Source organism: Caloenas nicobarica, chromosome 2 (assembly GCF_036013445.1).
Source record: "Caloenas nicobarica isolate bCalNic1 chromosome 2, bCalNic1.hap1, whole genome shotgun sequence".
In the NCBI taxonomy this organism is placed as follows: domain Eukaryota; kingdom Metazoa; phylum Chordata; class Aves; order Columbiformes; family Columbidae; genus Caloenas; species Caloenas nicobarica.
The window spans coordinates 24,522,381-24,541,965 of NC_088246.1; the positions used below are offsets into that span (position 1 = coordinate 24,522,381).

At 36.8% G+C, this 19,585-nt stretch overlaps 2 protein-coding genes across 2 annotated transcripts in view; one reads left to right on the forward strand and one right to left on the reverse strand.

The window, feature by feature from the left end:
* Nucleotides 1–13,820, forward strand: part of CFAP69 (cilia and flagella associated protein 69) — a 28,531-nt gene extending 14,711 nt beyond the window's left edge. Inside the window, exons 13-23 of the mRNA XM_065629334.1 lie at nt 399–563; nt 1,706–1,824; nt 2,282–2,400; nt 3,472–3,553; nt 4,549–4,741; nt 5,365–5,502; nt 7,689–7,765; nt 8,813–9,007; nt 9,997–10,083; nt 11,763–11,867; nt 13,602–13,820. Coding sequence (XP_065485406.1) covers nt 399–563; nt 1,706–1,824; nt 2,282–2,400; nt 3,472–3,553; nt 4,549–4,741; nt 5,365–5,502; nt 7,689–7,765; nt 8,813–9,007; nt 9,997–10,083; nt 11,763–11,867; nt 13,602–13,745 — 1,424 coding nt within the window. The 3' untranslated portion in view covers nt 13,746–13,820. The remainder of the gene's footprint in view (nt 1–398; nt 564–1,705; nt 1,825–2,281; nt 2,401–3,471; nt 3,554–4,548; nt 4,742–5,364; nt 5,503–7,688; nt 7,766–8,812; nt 9,008–9,996; nt 10,084–11,762; nt 11,868–13,601) is intronic.
* Nucleotides 13,821–18,012: 4,192 nt separating this feature from the next.
* On the reverse strand, nt 18,013–19,126 carry FAM237B (family with sequence similarity 237 member B). The gene is made up of 2 exons (XM_065630149.1): nt 18,745–19,126; nt 18,013–18,038 (listed from the first exon to the last, which is right to left on the reverse strand). The coding sequence occupies exons 1-2, from the start codon at nt 19,124–19,126 to the stop codon at nt 18,013–18,015; spliced, it is 408 nt and encodes a 135-aa protein (XP_065486221.1).
* Nucleotides 19,127–19,585: the final 459 nt, after the last annotated feature.

Here is a 19,585-nt window from a genome sequence, read left to right on the forward strand (position 1 = left end):
CACCCAGATTCATGGTCTAGTTTTCTGGGGATGGATAGTTTTTATCATAAAATTGATAAGATTTCCTAGGAAGAATTTTTCGTTTGGGTCTAATGGAGATCAAAAGGTTGACATTTTGTGTTTTGGAGACTGCTTATTAATGTAGTAAGGTTAAAAAAATAGTTGTAGTAATTCTAAATGTTCATCAAAAATCATACCTTTCTTATGAATGCAAAAAGTATAGCCCTACACAGAAAGGCTTATTACTAGCTGGTTTTAAACAAGGAGCCTTTCTAACCTTAAAGGATTTGTTTGTTTTCAGCTTACTTACACTGCTACGCCTTTTTTTTTTCCTGAACACACTATTTTTCTGAACATGCAGTCTGCCAATAAAAATATTCTTTGTGATTGCTCCACAGATCCTTTCTTTGGTCAAGGTAACAGTTTCCATGGAACAGGTGGTCGTGGCAACAAACTTGCACAAATGCGCTACAGCCTGAGAGTGCTGAGATCTGTTGTGTCTCTTTATGATGATGCTGTGAACCTTAATTTGTGTGACCAGGGAGCAATTAGCCAGCTATTGGGTAAAGCACAATCTATATTGCTGTACTGAAATTGGTGCATTTTCGTTGACACTAAGAACATTCATACTTTTTCGTGTGCTGTGGTTGTTGTGTGTTACTCCTTTGACTACTGAAAAACTAAAAAAATTAATCCAAGATGTAATTGATTTGATTTTGAATTCTGTTACACTTCGACAGAATTGAAGGAACTATGCAAAACACACAGATGTAAAAGCTTAGGTGTTAAATTTCAGAGTGAAAGCTGCCTCTTCTCCCTTTATTATACTGCATTTGTTACATCTTATTTTCATTGTGGTAGCACCTAGGAGCTTCAGCCATGAGTGATGTTCTACCGAAGTCTATTATAGTGTTGCTTTCCACAACTCCTCTTTAGAGTAGGAGAAAATAACACTGTACTTTTATATGAATAACATTATGAAGAATAAAAGCAGAGTAAAACTGTTTAACCACTGTTCCTGCACTTCATACCATTTTCTTGTTCAGTAACACATACATACCCTTACATTTGGTTTTAAGTTTCAATACACACTGTTCTAAGTTCTTTTCTTACAATTATAAAAAGATTCCAGTACCCTGAAAGAGGCACAAAAAAAAAAAAAGAAAAAAAAAGAAAAAAAAAAAAAAGGATCCTTTGGAATTCCAAAAGTATGTTCTAATATAAAGCGTAAAAATAAAAAAAATTATATCCTCAGTTGTTTCACATAGTGGTTTCAAGGCTGATTTTCTCAGCAGTGTTGGAATTTTATGTCTCTGCCACATTTCCACTGTCAGTACAAATGTTTGTGAGGACATACAGTAGAGCAAATCAGTAAGTGCTTTGCCTTTTTCTAAGAGTTCCTTAATTCAGATCAGTTCCCTGAATTCATTGCACTGGCACAGTACAGAGACTGAGGAAGGAAGAAGTCAGTGCCAGCTGCTGTCATTAACTCTGTCACCAAGAGCAAAGTCCATGAAACTACAGCATCAGAGTGCTGTACTTCTGCAAGCTATTATGAAACACAGGAGATAAAACTGAATAGCATAAGTAGATTCCTTTAAAAAATCCATTGGTGTAAATTTGATTTTTAAAAAAATCAGCAGCCGTAATAAAAATCTGAATTGTATATGGAACATTCACATGTGTAAAATATATTTCTTTATAGACATCCTAAAGTATGCAGCAAACAAATCCAAAGAGAAAGAAGATGCCATTCTACTCGAAATCCAAGCTGATATATTATTTCTTTTGTCTGGCCTCTGTGAAAATGATCTCCACAGAAAGGTGTGTATCTTTCTAGCTCGTACTTTGCAGAACATGTCAAAACATGGTATATTTTCATTTTAATGATACCACAGATTTGTTTTAATTCAAAAGCAGATGTCAATTGTAGTTCATCACTAACAAGTCAGGGCTGATAGCTGGTTTCTGTGACAGTTAAAATGCAAAATCACTCAGAAATCCACTAGCAAGTGTCTTAGCTATTTGCATGCAAATTTACATAATTTTAAAATTAATATATATGAAAATGTGTTAATGAATGGGATTATCAGACTGGAAAACCCAAAATATCTACTTTTGTATGTATATTGTAAGGAATATATCCTGCTCTAACAAGTGGGTCCAATTTATTACAATATAAATATTTATGGTTTTTCCATTTTTTTTTAAATTTTCTTGTGTGTAGCTATTCAGTAAACATTATTTAAGAAACATATTGCTTTAATTAATGTTTCCACAGGAACTGTTCAGCTATGAAGGAGTTGATACACTTATCCCATTCCTTCAGATGGATCCAAAGAAGTTATATAGTGGATTAGGCCATAAACGTCTCCTCTTCAGTGCACTTGACTGCTTGTGGTTAGTAAAGAAATATTTTAGTGGCAGTGACTCTTTAAAAATGGCAGGTCTTGTATTTTAGGTCTACAATACCATGGCCTTTCTCTGCACATATAGGCCTTTCTTCTATTTAAAATGTGTAAACATCCTTCATACAATTTGACTGATTAAGAAAGATACAAAATAAACAATATTCTGCATGTATTCTCTTCTAAATAGGGGTTCAGTAAGACAACCTAACTCCCTACACAACAGTCTAACTCCCCATACAGAGTGATCTCCTGACATGCAGAGTTACCTAAGACTTTCTAAGAGAAGTGTATGGTTAGAGTCTGTAAATAACTTCAGAGAAGTAAACAGAAGGCAAGGATAGACCAGTATTAGCTAAACACCCTGTAAACATAAGAAGGAGCATTTGTAAACTGGCTATATTGGGCTAGAAATTTTTAAAATATTGCTATCAGAGAACGCCAATGCGTAGGAGGATAACCGGAAGTTAATTTGTTTTAAGGCAGAGGTTGATAAATGCATTGAAAGCCAAATGATATGTTTGTCTGGGAGAAAAGACTCTGTGATGCAGGAGATCCCTTCAGTTTCTGTGCTAAAGGCCGTAAGTGAGGAAATAGGAGAAGGAAGCAATAGCACTATGAATGCTGGGTTTGATCATTTTAAGTTGGGAGCAGCAAACACTTTGCCAGAAGAAACAGTCTTGCATGTCTCACCCCCTTGATTCTGCTAGCAGAAATATTCATGCAGCCTTGCAACAAGCTAGATCAGGAACACAGTCTTTCTAAATTTTAGCCTTTTTTACTGAGTTAGTTTCAGTTCTAATCCAATTCACTGTGAACCTGACAAATTTCTTGAGCTGCTACAAAGAAGATGTGCCACCTGCAAGAGAAGAAAGAGCAGTCAAGTAGGGTATATTTAGTGTAAATGAAAAGGGATGTGAAACATGATTCCTCTAATCCCTGAAGGTATGAAGCATATTGCATACCAAATATATTTATGCAATTCCATAAAATAAATGAGATCTTTGTACAATGTTCTAAAGCATAAAAATGTTTCTACACAGTGAAATTATTTTTGTTTAAGGTCCTGTGTCATTGGATGTTACATTGCAGAGGATTATTTTCTTGAAAAACAGGGCATTTTCCTCCTTCTGGATTTGTTGGCAGTAGGTATTTTTATTATTGTTGTTATAGAATGAAAGAGTAGTAAAACAACATGGAAAAGTGCATATTTTCTTAATAGTATCTCCTAAGACTATAATAATACTTACAAAAAGATCAGTATGTGGAACTCCCTGAGAGAGGAAGGTAATCAGATACCAGGATACCTGCTGAGAAATGGTTGGACAGATCTTCCACGTATCTTTTTTTAAAAAAACTTAGTATTTTACAGAGGGTTTTAAATTTACCGAAAATAAACACTTTTTAAAAAAGAAAACTCAAACTATGCTCTTATTTTGGATGACATCTCTGTTTAGAGAAGCACCTCAGTTCTTCATATTGAGAGAGCAGAGTTAGTAGATACTTCAAGGCTTTAAAAGTTTTGATGTTTAATGCTACTTTGTACACATATTTTGCATGTATAGCTACTTCTGTGGGTCTTGGACATAGAGCTGGCATGGGAATTTCACCACTCACAACATAAGCACGCACCTCCCTTGTTTCATTCCCTCCTCATTCTTGTCAGTCGTACCACCAGCCTCTGATGCCCTTGCAGTGCAAGGCTGCAGACCTTTCCCTACCCTCAGCTGCTGCTAAAACATCTGGCCGCAAAATAGAACAAGTGCTGTGTGGTACTGCTCAGCCACTGCCTTCGGAGTCTGTTTTTTACGAAAATAAATCTTGGTAGTAGTACATTCTCCAGCATGTGTGCCTGGATGCATGTATACGAAACCTGTTATGTAATTCTACACACAGATATGCGCATCTTACATGATCCTACACTCTATTCCATTCATACTCCTTGATTTATAGAAATTTGCAGAAACTTGAAAGATTTGCAAGTTTATACACCAGTTTTGTGCAAATAGTTATGACGAAAATCTTGCACTTACTTGATTACATATTAGATAATTTGTCCTCGTTTTTTTTTTTTTTTTTGAAGATAGACATCACTGTCTTTTCAACAGTTTAAAACATTTTTTTTTTTCCTTTCTCCAAGTTAAACCAAAAGAACTTGCACAATATAATTCTTGGAATCTTGGTTGAATTTTGTGACAACCCTAAAACCACTTCACACATCAGTACCTGGCGAGGGGAGAAAGATCAAACTGCAGCTCACCTTCTAATAGAGTTATGGAGACAGGAGGAGTTGGAGCTAGGAGTCAAACGGGATCGATTTGGAAGGATTGTTGGTAAGTTTTATGATGCATATGCAATTGTGAACGGTTCCACTGAATAAAGTAAAATGAATATAGTATTTGCTTTTGCAGTCTGAATCTTGATGAAAGTAAATTACAATATTTATAGCTTTATGCTGTAATTCTTACCAAACCCTAAATACCTTACATCTATTTCGTCAGTGTGGCCACTAGATGTCATTTTCTACATCAGCTGGGAGTGAACCAGCTGTTCTGCAATGAACAGAGCCATAACAAGTGTCCTGAACAGCTTTTCTAATGCTGGACAGTTAAACTATTTAGTTTCTTCCACAAACGGTACTGTGTTTTCTTATATATTGTAAAAAGAAGTAAGGAGAGTGCTATGGTCTTGCAAATCTTTAGTCATGCTAATTAATATTTCCTGGTCCAAATTATGTTCAAATTTTTGGCCTAACTATCAAAATTATTTACATAGTGTCCACAAAGATGGAATTGCCTCCTTTTGGAGGAGTCGTCGCAGAAAATAATATGTCCGTAGCTTTGTTTCATGCCGAAGATCCTCATACTTCGTTATATAGATAGCACTTCCTCTAATGGCTTTGCGAGCATACTACCTCTTCATTCTTCACTCTTGTTTTGTATTTTAAAATTATTAGACGTGAAGCAACCTATTGCTAGCAGCTTCCAGAAACAGCAAGAGGTCATCCCTTTGCCTGCCAGCTGTCCCAGCTTTGCCATTGTGGAAATTTCAGAAAACATACGGGCAAAACTTTATTCATTATTGTGCAAGCTAGGTAAGACAAGTTAATTGCCTTGTCAGTGTCATAGTTGCTGTTAAACTGAAGTTGTTCACTGGCAATCAATAAAGTCAGTATAAAAAAGAAAGGTCAAAGGAAACTGTGAGGTGCATCATCAACACTCTGTGATTAATAGGTGCCTGCTCATCCTGTTTTTAAAGTCCCTGTTTGTGAGGAATTCAAGACTTCCGCAGTACTTTGCTTCCCCTGCCACAAGGAAGAGTTTCCCTAGAATTAAAGCAAAGTTTGGTTGAAATTTTCTGTAATTAGATTTCCCACACACAGTATCTCTTGTAGCATAACTTCTAATTATTCTCATTGGTTTTTTTCTTGATTCTTTCTAATGGGTTCATATTCTTCTTGATCTGTAGTGTCCCAAAACAGAACACAGTACTCTAGCAGAAGCCCCACAGCCAAATAGACATTCCTCTACTCATCTTGTAAATAACCATTCTGACATTAATATGACAATTGTTATGTTAACAGTGGCATGATATTGTTTACTCTTTTGACTTAGGATCTTGTACAGTTGTCTACCATCCTGGATTTGTAGAGATGACTACTCCTACATTTAGAATTTTTTATTTGTCCTTACTGAATTAATTTCTGTGGGTTTAGGTATTTTTTTCAGATCAGCAAGATTAATTTGCATTCTAATATTTTCCTTCAAAATGCTACAGTCCCTCCTAATTCTATGTTGTTTGCACACTGAAGTGAATACTCATTACACCCTTGTCTAAAAACCTAAACTGAAGTCAAGATATATGATAAACTCTTCCACATCTGTAAGATTTCTTACCTGGCTGTAAGCAAAATCTAGGTCAAATGACATGGTTTGTTTTTACTAATTCGTGTTGGATATTAATGTTTTCACAGTTACCGTTTAACTGCATAAACATTATTTGTTTAATTATTTGTTTCAGTCTTTTTTTCACGAACTGGACTGAACCAATATTCTCTGGCTTGTCCTTTTCCCCTTTTAAAAATAGGCATTATGTTTGTTTTTCCAAGTCCATCCTCCACAGGTTCAGAGATGGTCAGTAATTGTTCTGAAACCGCTTCAACCAGTTCCCTGGGTAACCTAGAGAACCAACTGGTTTGAAAACATCCTTAGTTTCTCTAATAAACTATAGCCAGTTCCTCCTCTATTGTAACCAAGGTTCTTACTAATTTTTGTTAGTGTTAATTTATTAAAGCAAAAAGGCATGGGATTTTGTTACAGCTTTCTCTTGTATTCACATACCTCATGTTAGTTATATACATTGTAGCATCTCCTGTTAGGTACTGAAATTACATGAAAGTGAAGAGCAAAAAAATGGAAATATTTTTATAGTCTTTTCTCAGGATCTTCCTCTTACTGTAGCCATGCTCCATGACAGCCTGTATCACAGTGACCTAGAAAACTGGTGTTAATTGGTCTTTATTTATAGTATGTCTTAACTTCAAAACTTCAAAACATGATGTGATTATACTCTAATAGATAGATGCTACATTCCCAGTTACCACACAGATGGCATGATGAAGTCTAGAATGAGATTTGAAAGACTGTATAGTTTTTGTGTTGTTTTTTTCGTTTATTTTTAAATCAAGTATAAATAACATTTAGTGTAGGGGGAAAAAAAAGGCATAGAATCAGCAACCATACTTCTCTACCTTATTGTTTTACACATATTGTAAAATATTTTTTAAAAGATGGAGTCATTATGCTCGAGGCTCAAATCTCTAAGATGGAGAAGACCCTTATTACATGTCTTTGACACAAAATACTGGAGACCTTGTAAAGGATTCTCCTGTTGGCTACTTCACAGCTAAAGCAAACTCTATTTGTGCTGAATTGCTTCTTTAGAAACTGTAAGCTGTGGACTCAACTGTTTGCCTGCTTTAAGGGAAGATCAAGCTCTTAGCACAAAAGCATAGCAAATACAGTACTATCCTGGCTTTCCAAGTGATTGGGAATCCGCTGGAGACATAAGTAAATAGTACAGAGTGAATTTATTACTCATAAAATAGGTTCTTCATCACCAAAAGCCTGCTGAGCATTAAAACAGTGACTGACTGGTGTGTGTGTGATGAAGATTTTGCATGTCATTATATGATAAATAAGATGTTGTCTTTTTTAGATCGTTGTATTTTGAGATAAATTCATCATGCTGCTAATGCTGACATGATTAATATTCCTTTAGGTTTTGAAAATTTACCTGGCTTATCTGCTAAGGATTTTGTCACACTTGCCATCATACAGCGTTATATTGACTTTAAAGTGAGTATTGTGGAAGAAAATATTACTACTGTATTTGCACAGCTGTATCTCAGGATAGAGCAAACAAATAGAAAAGCTGCCACCTATGTCACAAGTCACCTGTCATTTCATGGAGTACAAGTTGGTATTTTCCATCCAAGTAAACAGTCCCACTTCCATGATTCCAGCACTCCCCAGACTCTTCCTTTGTACTGCTACAAATGTTTGTGACTGCATAGAAAATAAAGACTAGAAAGCAATACTAGTTAAAAGTAACTCGGAAAAAAAAACCTAAACAGTTTTAACTGTTTGTCAGCTCAAGAAACAGAGGTGTGCCAGGATAGGAGTAAGAAACTGGGGAAGGGCTGGAGGGTAGGACTGCCTCTTTGTGCAGTCAAGTCAAGTTTGGGGTGAAGGGGGCAGGGGGGGCAGTTTGCTATTAAAAATGACATTAAACACATATTCTGATAAAAGTTTTTCTGTGCTTTCCCATCTTTGTCCCCACATGCAGTATCTATCCATACTGTCAAAAGTAATGCACCCACAGGAAACAAGAACAGGATAATGAGCTTGGTGGGAGCCATCCTGCTCAAAAGATGCTTCAGTTTCTGCCAATTTTCTGCTTAGGAACAAATTCTGTGAGAGCTTGAAGTGTTCAGGAACTAGCAAGACTGGATCTTTAGTTGATAATTGCAGCTTCCATTTATGTCTCATGTTGCAGTTTGCCCTGATAATGTGCACAATTTGAGATTTTACAGAAGACGACAGTAGGATGCAACACTTTACTCTTGGAATTGGGCATCTTGTAGCGATTTGTATTTCTTCTGAGTTTCTGTAGTTATCAGTGTTCCTGTTACTGCTCTGTGGAGTCAAGCTTGGGCTTGAGAAGGCTTAAGGAGGATTATCATGAGTGAACTTCGAATAGCATTACTGAAGTCTAACCTTGCATAACAATTCTGGGAAATGAAACAACAATAAGGAGGGAGTTAGTTGCTCTATTATATTTTGAATAACTGGAACTGAAAAAGAGATAAATATCAAATAGTGTGTTTTGTGTTTCACACACAGGTTGGAGAAGTTTGGAGCGAACTGTGTGCCGAACTAAAAGAAGAATTCAAGCCTGTTTCATCGGATGAGGAAGCCTTGAAAGTTATTTCAGAGGTACCAGAAGATACTGGAAGAATAGTTGCTGCTTTGCAGACTGAAGTGCTTGAAAGTCAACATCACCAAGAAATCCAAGAGGAGGAAAAAACATATAAAAAGGTAAGACAAGGAGTATTTAAACAAGTATTATAAAGCCTGTGTAAAGATTCTTTTTTTGCCAACTCCCATGAAGATTTTCTTACTCTATAATGTTGAGAATTCTGTATGCATACAGTGCTTGGAGATATTTTAATCTGTCTCAGCAGTAAAATTTTAACTTTAAATTTTGTTAACCTCACTTCTCCCAACTTATATAATTGTGCCAATATTTAGAGAGCAACATGAAAAAATGAAGTAATATCATCAGTGGTGCATCAGCAATGGTGTAACGAGAAATGATCATTATGATACTATAAAAGTTGCACCTGTGTTCATCTGTAGCAGATAACAATTTAAAGTTCTTACTACAACTGAATCTGCTTCTTAAAATGAAACATAAGCCTCTGTTATAAGCTGCCTTCACTGATCATTCACAAAGCTTCAGTACTTCAAAGAGTAGTGCTTTGTGCTTCTCAGCATGCTGAGAGTGAGCAGGTGTAAACATTTTCCAGCTTTGGTTACAAGACAAGCATCTGGCATTTTTGCTCCTCTACTGTCTCATCCTCTCCTCCTTTCTGAGAAGTAAGATCAGTTGGTCCAGTTGTATAAAATCTCACACTAGTGTTTCTGAGGGATTGTCATGCATTATGATGCCTGCACTTTTGCCACCAGAACCGATTCCATCTCTGTTATTCAGCATTTGAGAGTAAGAATATACAGAAAGTATTCCTGAAAGAGTTGGGTCTGTTCCAACATCTGTGTTGGAAGAGGGGAAAATTTGTTTGTAACAGAGAAGGTAAGCATTTTTTTTAAGGCAGTGTATAAGTGAAGTCTTTAAAGGACAAGGACATTACTACAACATTATCATCCAATCTCAAGTGAGAGGGACGAGCTAGGGTAGCCAAAGGGGCATAGGTGAACCTACTATCCAAACAGCACAAGCCAAAAGTTCAGGGAAGCTCATGAGAACAGGATTGTGTTGCATCACGTAAATGTCATTTATATTACAGATCCAAGCTATCCATAAGCAGAGAGAAATGGTAACTAAATCTTGGGAAAATTTCTTGACTCGGACATCAGACTATGAGGCATTGAAGGTAAGAAATCTGAGTGATGGAGCAAAATGTACGTTCATGGTGTAGTTATAATAATTTGGAAGTTCCAAACAGATTTCATAATGAATTATGAGAATATTCAAATAGAATTTATAGTAAATCTTATATTCACACAGACATAGAAGAATGAACCATAAGACGTATTGGCAAAGCTACACAGTTTTTGATTCTTCTGTGATTCTATGATTTGCTTTTCTGATTACAGTCACAAATTGGGGATTAACATTGTTTATCAACTTGCGATTGGGGGGGGGGGGGGGGTGTATGTATATATATATATATATATATATGTATATTTGTCCTGAAATTGCTGAAACTAAAAGTCTGATCATTCTTTATTACTTGTAATACTTCATTCCCTATTTTTAATACAGCAAACACCTTTCAAGATGGGACATATTTTATGATGAAAGGAATTTCTTTTAGCAATATTTGTGCTTTCCCAAAATACCATAAGACATACTAGAGTCCTAGTTAAATGACCAGATTAAGTTGGAGAATGAATGAAAAGAAATGCTTTGGCAGCTGAATTTAATTTTTCTTCATTTCTCAAAGGAGATTCAAAAGAGAACCATTTTCTTCATGTGCAAGCACCTCACTGGCCTGTTGTAAAGATCTATGCTAGAATTAGAAATTTAAAAGGGACAGAAAAAATATTTGGAGAACTACAGGCTGGTTAGTTTTAACTGAGTCCCTGGAAAGCTTTTTTAGGCACATGAGGGACAAGAAGGTGATTGGAAATAGCTGCCATGGATTTACCATGGACAGATCATGCCTTGCCAACATGGCTGCCTTTTGTGATAAAATTATTAGCTCTGGAGGAGGAGGAAGATGGATGTTATTTCCTTGGCTTTAGCAAGGTTTTCAGCATAGTCTTGTGTAGCATCCTTGTAGCAAAATTGGAGAGACATGGTCTGGACTTCATGGAGGTGTTGTTCACTACAGCTGGACTACAAGTTGGATGAAAAACTGGCTGAACTGACAGGCTCAAAGGACAGCGGTCAGTGATTAAAGTTTAACTAGCAGTCAGTTTTGAATTATATTTCTGAGTTAATTTTAGCATTGATACTGTTTAACATTTTCATTAATGATTTGGATATTGGATCAGTATGCAACCTCATCACATTCATGCATGACACTGAGCTGGAGGAAGCAATCCACATGTTGGGAGGTACGGTCACTATTCAGAAGGTCCTTGACAAACTGGAGCAATGGGCTGACCAAAACCTCGTGCAGTTTAGGAAAAGAAAATGCGAAGTCACTCATCAGGGCTGGATCAGGTTGTCATACCTGGGGACTGACTGACTGGCTAAGTAGGTGTGTGCTGTGGCTGGGGTGACGAGCTGAACATGAGGCAACACCGTGCTCTTGTGGTGATGAAAGATAACATCATATATAGCTACATTAGAAAGCACATAGCCCACAGGTCATAGTAAATGCTCATTCCCTTCTTGCCCTTGTGAAGCCATGTCCATTTATTCTGTTTTCAGGTCCCCAGTACCAGAGACAGTCACAACCAGAGGAAGGGTACTTACAATTAAAGGCCAATAGAATTATCACCTCATTTATTGTGCCATTTCTTTTGTATATTTTCTAACAAGTGCAAATGATACAATTCATTCTGATGAGAACAATCTTGCATTTTTTCTAACTATCTTTAGAAAGCAAAAAAGCTTCAGGAAAAATCAATAGAGACTTCCAGATCTAAATTGAAGATTGAAAATGGAACAGTCCATTCTACTGATATTAAAGGCCTTGGTACAACAGTAAGTAATCCCAAATGACACTGTTTTATTTTCGTTAATGTGTAAGTGGTTTGGAGTTTATTCTGGCTGTACGTGTGCTGCTGCTTACTCTTCCTTTAATTATGTTGACAAGCTCCAAGTATATAAGAAAGAATCTGTATCTCCTGCAAAGCACCACTTCCCCTTCTGACATATCCTTGGACAACAGGTAGTTGGTCAGAATGAGATTCAGGTCTGCAAATTACTCATAAGAATTGTGAGCAAGATGGTCCCTGTGCTATTTGACATGTACCTCTTGTGGGACAGTCTTTCACGAAAACCTTGCTGAAGTCAAAAGCTCCTTCGTTTACGTTGGGTACTTATGTGCAAGGAGAAACAAGGAAGAAAAAACTTGAGGTGCTATTTTCAAACTTGTACAAAGATGAGAGATTCTATTATCATGGACTCTCTGGCATGAATGAGTAATGACGACTAAGGTAGCTGCATTCTGAAAAAGAGGCAGTTCATGTTTGGTGCGATGAAGAAAGGAGGAGCTTAACAGAGAGCAAGGGGGTGGTCTCAGGGTGCTGGACTAGGTTTTTTATCAAATCATCTTTGCCCTAAACTTCTGAAATATATGGAGGGACGCATCTGTGAATGCAAGATGAAGTGGGCTGAAAAAATTATTCAGTTACATGCGTACATAAATCAGTGAGACTGTTAATCAGCAATATTTTGCAGAAAGTATCTGAAAAAGTTAGATATAAACATGAGTATTCTGGAAATTGTTAATAGAGAGATGCTTTATTAGATTTTATTTTAAAGACTTGGACCTCAAGCCAAGATTATTCAGTTCTTTGGAAGGGGAGGATTTAACAAGAAAATATCTTCATGGTTCTGTAATCCATATTGAAACAACTGTAGACAAAAATGAGGAAAAGGTTATTCCATTTTGCAGAATAAGTGTATTAAGAAAACGAACACAACAGCAACATCAGATAAAATTCCTTGGGTACATCGCTTAGAAGAATTTCAGATGATAAATATGGCTGGCAGTTTTTTCACGGAACTATCTCCTTTCCTCCTCTCTGCCAAACACCCTTGGTAGGGATAGATGAAAATTAAGCTAAAATGGTTGTTGCAAACCAGTTAAGGTCAAGTAAACAAGCATGTGAGCCACATGCACCCAAATAGTTGCATTGTTTGCTTTAGTAGGTCATGGTTAGAAGACAGAGGTATCACTCGAGGACTTTTATTCAAAGACCTGAATCTATTCAGTATAAAGAGTATTAATGAAACTGGGAAGTGTAGGTCTCTCAGTCCTGGAGTTTTCTTAAAGCAGTAGTTATAGACAATTGCATTCTGAGAGAAATGGGGTCTGTTATCTTTTTTTTCTTTGAAGTATTAACGTATAGTGAAATGCTAAGGACAAAAACTGTGGCTGATGTTATATACAGATCCAAATAACATTGCACAACAAACTTCTGTTGTAATAAAGGTTTTATTTTCTTTTCCTCTATTCATGAGATCAGACATGCAGACAGAAAAGCAGAATACATAAAGGTACCTGCTGAAAAAACACTCTGTTTTTTCCTTTGTATCGATGGGAACAATTTGTGAATTTAGTATAAAGGATAGTTTGAGCGGATCTTGGAAACCTCAGCGTGCACCTCCACCAGCTGAATAATATTTTTGAAAGACAGTTCATGATTTAACTCTCATCTTATTTTAAATGCTAACATGAATCCCAAGCAATGCATTTATTTTGTTTTTCAGATTGGATCTGGTCGCTTAGTAACTGTTGAAAGTACACCTCCTCAATTAATTGGAGGGCCACTGGCTGTTACAGACCTTTCCCTTAAAAAGCCCGCTGTTTGTGAAAGAGCCTTAAAAAACATCAAGAAACATCAAAAGCCTTAAAATGTTGGACTCAGTCAAGAAAGATTCGGTACATGTAGAATAGTGTTCTGAGCAGTGCTTTTAATATTTTAGTTAACTGTATATGTACTTTAGATAAAAGATAAAATCTGCTTTGATGAATTGCATAGAACATCTGGAGAATACAATTATATTTTGTCTTAACTAATATAAACATGGGAATGATTTATTAATGAAGTACCCTGTACAGTATGGTACAAAGGTATGTTGAGTCTAATAATTTTGTGTGCTAGTGTCAGGCTACCCTGGTTCACTATCACTAAGTCCACTATTTAGATTTCCATCTCTTGTTGACACATTCCACACTTTGCAGTTTAAGTATCTTTGAGCAGCATGATGAACCTTCACATAAACACATCCAGTTCTTCATTTTCCTGGATATCATACCCATGTGCTTTGTCCACGTTATTTTTTTTTTCCTTGAATTGCTGCCTTTAGCATCAGGACTTCTGACTTCTGTTCTCTCACTTTTCATCTAAAGACTCACTAAGAAGCTTCTCTGTGCCAACAGTTTCTTCGAGCCTCTTGGAGAGACATGCTGAAATGTCTGGCTCCTTGTGGGTTTCTCACAGCTCTTAACTGATCTTACTATTCTAATTATTTCTTGGGTTATTGCCCATATTGTCTCCAACAAGAATTCATCCTCATTAACCCTAGCACCTCTAGAATACCAACACAAACTTGTGAGCAGCGGATCTCTTTGTAGATTACTCAGTTTCTAAGCTGTTGTCTCCTTTCCGAAGTTGGGCAAAGCCAGAGTTTGCTATATTACAATAGAGCACGATTCTCCCTGAGGCTGTTTCTTCAATTTAAAACTAGTTGCAGTCCAGTGCTGTACCATAAATTGCTGTGACATTGCAAGGGGTTCTGTGACATACAAGCACGTTGTCTGTCATTTTTGCCTGTAAGCAATGTTTCGAGAAAAGCATGAGCTTTCACTTCGTTAAACTCCAACTTGAAAAACAGAAATAAATTTGAACTAAACAGACTTTAGTTTCCAGCACCCTTTTTTACTTTCTGAAAGAGGGACGTGGTGAGGCGGAGGGCGTGTGTAAGCGTTTCTTAAAAATCTGTTTATCCCTGTAACAAGACATCGCAGTGCTGGCATTAAAAATTAAAGCAGAGATTTTTGTTTAAAAATTGTCTACTTAAATTCTATAAAAAGGAGAATCTGAAGAAAACAAAATAAAATAAAACAACCATATGAAATGGTATTTAAATTTTAGAGAAATCTCCACGTTTAGTTTCCAAAGATCAGAAGCATTTTCCTATGGGCAAGTCTATTAAGCATTACATTGTAGAGTAAGATAGTCATCTAGTGCTGAAAGCTAGAGAAATTAAATTGAGCTACGCTAATTTAATTTAATTTTTATGCTGGGCTCTTGTTCACTGATAATTTTTAGGTATAATCTCATTTAATTATGACATTTTTTTCCCAAAATTACCTGCATAAAGTTGAAGTATGTTTTCTTAAGCAAGCCTGTATGCATATTTCTTGCCTGCCAGCAAGCAAGGTAAGCTAAGGTATAGAGAGATGATCTAACTAAAGTCCTCTATGTCAAGTAAAGTCTTGCTTAGTTGCTTATATTCCTCTGACAACTCTTCAGCAGCCATGCTGCTTTATTACTGTTTTAGATAATGTCAAAATATATCCACACACTGGGGCCACAAGAAGTATGCTCCATTGTCTTTTCACAGTTAAAACCAAACAATAAATATTTGACTAGGAGAACAAAGACTATGACATTTAGAGGTTTTTTACATATGTGAATGTGTGGGTGACTCATTACTACTGGCAGCAAGGCAAAGGTTCATTTTTTTTAAAAAAAAACATATGGGACTCATGTATGAATCCTTCGAATTTCTGAACAAAAGCTATAGCAGTACAGTGTAGCCAAGGTAAGGATATGAAAGATCTCTTCACTGACAATCCGTTTATATTTATGCTTATGTAAAAACTTGAAATCAGGCACAAAGTGAGCACCACTGCATTGTGCTTCTGCTGCAGACACCCAGACGTTGCAGACAAGTAGCTGCAAATACTCTTGTTAATGGTAATAAAGACTGGAGTAAGAAGGGGATAGAATTTCCTGAAATGCTTACATTTACACTTCATGAGTGAATACTAACACAAGGCTTCACAGCAGCATAGACAGCATTTGATTTTGCCAGCCAGCCAGGACGATGGTCTGGCTGTCGAGGGTGGGGGGAACACAAGAAAACCAGGCTTGCTGTTTGTGCTGTAACCCAGGGATGGAAAGAGAGTGCTGAGAACTGATGGGGGAGAAGATCATCCCATTTCACTGTTAATCCCTCTAGCAGAGACCCCAGGAGTAGCCAGCTGCCCTTCCATGGCTCTGTCATAGACAAAACAGGTACATCCACCTGGAATTTGTTTTGTTGCTGCTGCTTATGGTGCTGTGTTCCTCTTGTTCACAATCACCCCACACTTTGACAGATCCTGCAGGATGACCATACAAATAGATTGTTCAAGCATTCCAGAGCCAGTTACGGGAGATGCTAAGCACCTTTGTCTCCTATAGAAAACTAATTAAAACAAAGACGTACAGTCTGAGGAAGGATGGAGCTTTTAAAACCGCATAGGATACCTTGCTCTGACATTCAATGAAAAGACCACTTATATAGAAACATTACCTTTAAAATCTTATTATAGTTTTATATTTCCGTAGGTGATGAATAAAATGATTTGTAGGTGTGAATTTATTTACAGGATTTTATTTATCAGAATTTATTTATCTGGTTTATAACAGTTGAAGCACTTTATGTGTTGCAAATGCAATACAGTACACAGCTATATAAACTGAATATTGCTGGAACAGATTAGACAATAACTCTCAAACAGCTGCTCATCATGATGTATCAATTCCTGAAACTGCTGGGTTTGGGTCAGTCATGACTCCCTCTATTTGCTCAAAAGAAAAGGTGTATTTAAAATATTTATTGTATCAGGAACTTACAGGGATATTCATGGCTAAGAGAAATTTCTCACTACTTTTGTACCCGCTCCAGAATACTGTAGGAGACATATTTTACAAGATGCAGTTCAATAGTGTGTTTACCTAAATGAACATTTACACATCTATGAGAATTGTTGGATATTTTATGAACTATGTATGAGCTAGGCATTATGTGGGATGGATTTCTTGTTACTTATGAAGGTTTATATGCTGTTACTGTGGAATACTGTTTCCTACAATAATTAAACACAGTTGGGATCTCATCAAAGGCTGGAACACAACAGGGACTGAACAAGCAGCCTTGCCCAAGGAGTAAAGCAGAGAACAGTCAGCATTCCTGAGTGTTCCCATTTGTTCTCAGGCTTTCTGTGCTCAGGAGAAATGGGTTAACTGGATGGTTAATCTCCCTGAATCAGCTCACCCATGCTCGATGGTTTCTTATGTGGGAGCACTAGTCAAGCCAGTCTCTCACTCTTTTAAACCACTCAATGCACGGGTCTCTTCTCAACTGTGAAGTTGCCTGCTAGGACAGGGATGGATTGTATCATCTTATTTACCTGTATGAATGTGTAAATAAAGAGCAGTCTTGTGTAAAGTACTGTTCTTAATGCAATGTAGTGATGGTTTTGCAAATAACATGCTAATAGAAAAGAAAATTACTACTATTCAGACTTTGCTGCATAGAAAAATACTGTAATTAATCCATAGCCTAGACTACACAGTGATAAAATACAAAGTTTAGACTGCACAGGACATTACAATGAGCATAATCCTTTCCTTTAGCTTGATGTCACACTTTTTTGCAATTCTTAAAAGTAAAGTTGATTGTATGTGCAAGACAGTGTATAAAATATGTTTGTTGACATTTTCTCCATTGCTTAATGTATAAAAATATATTGGGTTTCCATCAAAATTAACTTTTAAAAAAGACAATTATAGGAAAAGATGAGCCTCTACAAAAATATGACACTGGTTCAGACTTACAAGCTTACCTGAGAGAACAAAGGTGTTGACTCAAAACATAAAAGCATTCACACATGCAGTGGGAAAAAGGCAACCTTGGTAGATTGCAAGGCAGGAGAGCAAAAGTGACAATGTGGGAGCTCACGTACTTCTCAGTTTAGCAGTGATTAAGTACTTCATACAGAGAAAAAAAAAGGTTGAACCATGCCAATGGATTTGTCGAAGCATCTACAATACATGCTGTGCTTTTGTGCCACTTCATTTTGATGTTGCCTTGCTGAGGTATCTTCATTTTCTCCCCTTTTGGCCTAAAATGGGTTGGTGAAAGCAGACCCTGCAAGATTATGAAAGAAACGTAGTTATTTTTCAAGCAATGTGGTCAGGAATGCTAGGATTAAATTATCTCCCTGTTCAGTCTGCAAATTTAACACATCTGACTGGGTACATCAGAAAAAGGCCTATTGCTGAGGAGGAAGGAAGCCCATGGATCTAGGACAGGTTAATAAAATGTAAAGCAAATCACCTATATGATTTCAGTTCAGACCCATCCCAGACCACGATGACCAGAATTTGTCACCGTTTTGTGATTCATATTGACCATAAGATCTCATTATGTGTCAGTGGTTTTAATGGGAAGAATAGGGTTCAAGCAGTCAGGGATTTGACCTTCCCTTCTCACAGAGGGTTGATTCCCCGAAGTTGAGACTGAATTCCAAATGCCAGAAAACTTTTAGTATTATAATATCACTTACATACACACAGTGATAAACAGAGAAAGCAGCATCCATTTCCACACACCCTCACATGCATACCCGACACTTTTTACACTTTGTTAAATATAGAAGTGTAGTACCCTAGCTACTTTTGACTCATGTATTGTGAAAGTAGGTGCTATTGAAAGATGTAAATACTTTTGACAAGTAGAGACAGAAAGCTGGAAATGACTATATTGAGTTGTCTAAACAATCAAGGACAAGGATGCAACAGTGGTACAGTTTAATGTTGGTACATAACGGACTAACACCATATCCTGTAGTTACCTTCTAAAGTTCTGTGTGAGTATGTGGAAGAATATTTGGGAGACATTAATTCTCTTCTGCCCATTCCATGGGATCTTGAGAGCACACAGTCCACATACATATCCCAGAAGTTCTGGGCTAAATCATTGAAGAGTTCGTTGTGCTTGGGCTTAGGGGATTCCTTTAGGAACATCATGAAGTCCCAGAGAGCAATGACCGTATCTGCTACCTTGAGTTTCTTCATTTCCACCAGCCCATGAGATGACACCTCCCAGCACTGATGGTCAATCTGACCCAGGCTTGGAGGAGTTTCTTTTTGATAGTCTAGATTGGCATAAACCAAATTCAGTATCAATATACAGCCCAGCTGTAGATACCACCTTCTTTTCCATACAAATTCCATACTCCAAGAAGATACCTGAAAGAAAGCGTATAAAAATCACAGTGATTATGCCATTATGTAGTTCATTCTCACATAGCTTTCAAGGATACCTCAAGAGATGATTTATGCTTTGTGGTTCTGCATAATACTTAATTCTAACAGAACAATAATTCTTATCAAACCATGGAATAAATACCAGTCAGTGAACCCTCACACTGGAGCTAGGTTTGCACCTAGCAATTGTTAATGCTGTTTAGAATATGAAAACCTGATGTAGAAAGTTTGAAGTGATTGTAGCCTATGTCAGAACTGATCCTTGAGCTCAAGACTTCTTCCTTTAAACTCCTGTGCTTAGATCATGAGTAAAATCAGATTAATAGCAGATGCTGGAAGCATCCTAGTGGTATCCTATTTTAAATTATTGCAAACAAGTAAGAGAGTTATAAACAGCCAGTCTTTTATGGAATGGTCTAACTCAGA